Source organism: Castanea sativa, chromosome 7, assembly GCF_040712315.1.
Source record: "Castanea sativa cultivar Marrone di Chiusa Pesio chromosome 7, ASM4071231v1".
NCBI lineage: Eukaryota > Viridiplantae > Streptophyta > Magnoliopsida > Fagales > Fagaceae > Castanea > Castanea sativa.
In genome coordinates, this window is record NC_134019.1 from 24,615,185 (window position 1) to 24,616,762 (window position 1,578).

At 42.2% G+C, this 1,578-nt stretch overlaps 1 protein-coding gene across 1 annotated transcript; it reads left to right on the top strand.

Moving 5' to 3' along the window:
• The first annotated feature begins 761 nt into the window (after positions 1 to 761).
• LOC142644202 (putative mitochondrial protein AtMg00860) lies at positions 762 to 1,578 on the top strand. The gene is made up of 2 exons (XM_075818861.1): positions 762 to 1,245; positions 1,337 to 1,578. The coding sequence occupies exons 1-2, from the start codon at positions 762 to 764 to the stop codon at positions 1,576 to 1,578; spliced, it is 726 nt and encodes a 241-aa protein (XP_075674976.1).

Genomic DNA, 1,578 nt, shown 5'->3' on the forward strand with positions numbered 1-1,578 from the left:
TTAAACATCAAGCTAAAGGAGAGTCATTGGCATCAAATGAGCAAATTTTGTAGCAATCAAAGGAGCCGGTGTTATCTGGGAATCCAATGGAGATGGTAGAGTGTGAAGGGTTAGAAAATGTTATTATAGGTAACGATATGGAGAAGTACCTTCAGGTTGGAGCTCAACTGCCTCCTTAGGAGAAGGACGAGTTGATAAACATTAATGTGTTTGCTTGGAGTGCTTACGAGGCCCCGGTGGTGGATCCGAGCTTCTTTTGTTATCATTTGAACATCAACCCAACTATCATACCAAGGAAGCAACCACATCGACGATTATTAAAAGAGCATTCTAAGGCTGTTAAGGAGGAGGTAATCAAACTCAAACGAGTAGGGGCTATCAAGGAGGTATTTTATCCTGAATGGTTGGCTAACACAGTGGTAGTGAAAAAGAAGAATGAGAATTGGCGAGTATGTGTAGACTTCACAGATTTAAATAAAGCTTGCCCTAAGGACCCCTTTCCAATGCCTCGTATAGATTAATTGGTCGATGCCACTATTAAGCATCCTTAAATGAGTTTTCTAGACGCCTTTCAAGGATATCATCAGATACCCTCGGCTTTGGATGATCAGGAGAAAACTACCTTTGTCACTTCTACAGGAAATTATCACTACAAAGTAATGCCCTTTGGCTTAAAAAATGCAGGGGCTACCTATCAGAGGATGATGACCAGGATGTTTGAGCCACAAATAGGAAAGAAAATTGAGATTTATATAGATGATATGGTGGTCGAGAGTAAGGTAAAGTCTGAGCATGTTGGTGATCTCGGGAATATCTTTGGGATATTGAGGAAGCACAATCTTTGCCTTAACACTTCTAAGTACTCTTTTGGCGTTGGTTCGGGAAAGTTCTTAGGATATATGGTTACTCACAGAGGAATTGAAGTCAATCCTGACCAAATTAAAGCAATCAACAATTTACGGCCACCTCAGAATCCCAAAGAGGTCCAGAAGCTGACGAGGATGACTACTACCCTAAACCGATTCATTTCTCGGTCAGCAGACAGATGCAGACATCTCTTCCAATTTTTGAACAAATGGAAGGGATTTGAGTGGACCGAGGAGTGTGTCTTGGCCTTCTGGCAACTGAAAGAATACCTTTCTCGGCCACCTATCATGTCCAGACCCGAGGTGGATGAAGTTTTGTTTGCATACATTGCTGTTACTTCTCATGCTGTGAGCTTGGTGCTGATACGGGTTGATAATGGTGTGCAGAGGCTAGTCTATTATGTGAGCAAATCACTGCATAAGGCCGAGGTTCTTTACTTACCGCTGGAAAAAAAAAACTATTTTGGCAGTGGTGCACGCTACGCGTAAACTCCTCCACTACTTCCAATCTCATACAATTGTTATCCTAACTCAACTTACACTTAAATCATTGCTTCGGAGTGCTGATTATACTGGAAGGATTGCTAAATGGGGTACGATCTTAGGGGCTTTTGATATTAAGTACATGCCTCGTACCGCCGTTAAGGGTCAAGTTGCAGACCTAGTGGCCGAGTTTGCTAAGCCTTCCGTAGTAGAAAAAGAAGACAAGTAG